The sequence below is a fragment of the Amphimedon queenslandica genome, unplaced genomic scaffold (genome assembly GCF_000090795.2).
Source record: "Amphimedon queenslandica unplaced genomic scaffold, v1.1 AMPQUscaffold_12983, whole genome shotgun sequence".
In the NCBI taxonomy this organism is placed as follows: Eukaryota; Metazoa; Porifera; class Demospongiae; order Haplosclerida; family Niphatidae; genus Amphimedon; species Amphimedon queenslandica.
Window position 1 is genome coordinate 44,648 of NW_003546781.1, and position 1,945 is coordinate 46,592.

Below are 1,945 nucleotides of genomic sequence, written 5' to 3' on the forward strand. Positions count from 1 at the left end.
ACTACATCCTTCATGATCAGTATAGCATTAGGGACTCTTTCCAGTGTACTGTGTAGTGCTAAAACTTGTAAATCTCCTCTTGTTGTTGGAGTGGTGTATGCTACTGATAGTGATGAGGTCCCAAAGTCAATAGCTGCTATACATTTGCTTGTCTGTAGTACAAGAGTTGCTCTTGGTATCTTCTCAGCTCTTGCCAGTGGTCCCTTAGATAAAGCCATGATCATGCAGTTTAAGGACTATAGTTTGCAAACACAAAACATACAGTGACTGCTAATGGGGTGATCCTACAGATATCTTGACCTCTTATGACCTCATTATTCATAATTCTGTTCCACCCATCATTATCTAAACTTTACTGTTCACTGTATATCCACTTCCTCTTTCTTTGAACTAATGATCCTTTATGATGCATTCATTTTATATCCCTAGCTTCTGTTGTTTATACTTTAAAATTGCACTGTTTTTGTAACTTTTGCATTAGATACTGTCAGTTTATACATGCAATATATCATTCATGCATGTGATTTTTTCACACAATAGTGTAGCAGCTTTACTCTGTGCATGCTTCATTCACTAAAAAGGAAGTGTTGCATGTAGAAGAGTGTATTTGCATTGTGTACTGTGCATCTTACTTTGTTATACATGAAGTTCTGCATGTAACTTGTCCCAACCTGTTAGAAAATTACTTGTTATTATTGTGTTATAAGAGGACATTTGTACTCTTGATTACTTGCAACCTATTCTCTTGACTATTGCAGCATAATTATTTTTATTGTGTTTCTAGTGTTGCTGATCGTAGTTTCAATGATATCATACAATATCCTGTGTTACCATGGATACTAGCTGACTACACTAGCACTACCCTAGGTAAGGATCTAACCATTAATTGATTTATTATTATTATTATTATTATTAGATTTAAAAAACGGATGTCTTCAGAGATTTATCTAAACCAATAGGAGCACTGAATGAAGAGAGACTAGCATTCTTTAAAGTACATGAATATAGATCAGAATTTAGTATTAATTAATTAATTAATGTTTTAATTGAAAGGATCGTTATGCTGAGATGTCTGGAAGGAAGTTTCTCTATGGCACTCATTACTCAGCACCTCAGCACCTGGTTATGTACTGTACTATCTAGTCAGAACTGGTTAGGAAAACCTGTTTATCTTGTACCTCCACCTTCTCCCCCTCCCCCTCACTAGTCCAGCAGTGAGCCCCAGTGTATCCAGTATCACAGGTACAGTTACCATACATACAGTTACCAGGTCGATTGTCATAGCAACGCTCATTAGGTTTCCATGGTATTTAATTGAATATTTTTATTAATTTTAATCACTGCAAATATAACCCGACCTACAGTAATAATACATGTATGATATGGGTATTATACATTATACATGTACATGTACATGTAAATCTTACAATTTGAATTTTTAATTTGATATTTTTATACTAATACCTATATACTCTTGCTAATATTAAATTTTAGTGCTATACAGTACTGAAGTATTTTAAAATATAAACCTGTTTATATAACTGGTTTTATTCCTCTCACAGTGATCATGAATCCCAGTACAGGTGTGCCAGGAAGGTATCAACAGTGATATGTGTCCATGATGTAGTGTCTTGAACCTGATTGTAATAACCACGGGTCATGTGACATGGGGGCGTGTTCATGTGAGTCACCATGGACCGGAGATACTTGTGGATCTGTTAACTGTTCACTGACTGATTGTAATGGACACGGAATATGTATGGAGGGTAAGAGGAAATACAAGTAACAAGTACTGTCCTTATTACATTTTCTGATACATATTGATGTACTTATGCTGTGTAAAAAGTTTGAGTTGATTCCGACTTTGATTTTTCAAGATACAGCCATTTTTAAAAAACGGCCAAAATCTGAAAAGTACCCAAGGCTATAGCCCATGGTTTTTTTC

At 35.1% G+C, this 1,945-nt stretch overlaps 2 protein-coding genes across 5 annotated transcripts in view; one reads left to right on the forward strand and one right to left on the reverse strand.

Annotated features, from left to right (window-relative positions):
• LOC109585922 (heat shock 70 kDa protein 12B-like) overlaps nt 1-218 on the reverse strand; it is a 2,130-nt gene extending 1,912 nt beyond the window's left edge. The window contains exon 1 of the mRNA XM_020002069.1: nt 50-218. Coding sequence (XP_019857628.1) covers nt 50-218 — 169 coding nt within the window. The remainder of the gene's footprint in view (nt 1-49) is intronic.
• Nucleotides 1-1,945, forward strand: part of LOC105314338 (multiple epidermal growth factor-like domains protein 10) — a 6,421-nt gene that overhangs the window by 2,910 nt on the left and 1,566 nt on the right. For 2 of the 4 annotated variants that reach the window (XM_020002072.1, XM_020002075.1), the window contains exons 2-5: nt 785-867; nt 917-994; nt 1,054-1,242; nt 1,563-1,766. In XM_020002072.1, coding sequence (XP_019857631.1) covers nt 1,667-1,766 — 100 coding nt within the window. In that variant the 5' untranslated portion in view covers nt 785-867; nt 917-994; nt 1,054-1,242; nt 1,563-1,666. Of the gene's footprint in view, nt 1-784; nt 868-916; nt 995-1,053; nt 1,243-1,286; nt 1,307-1,562; nt 1,767-1,945 lie in introns of those variants that run through there. The other 2 variants (XM_020002073.1, XM_020002074.1) reach the window with 2 other exon arrangements.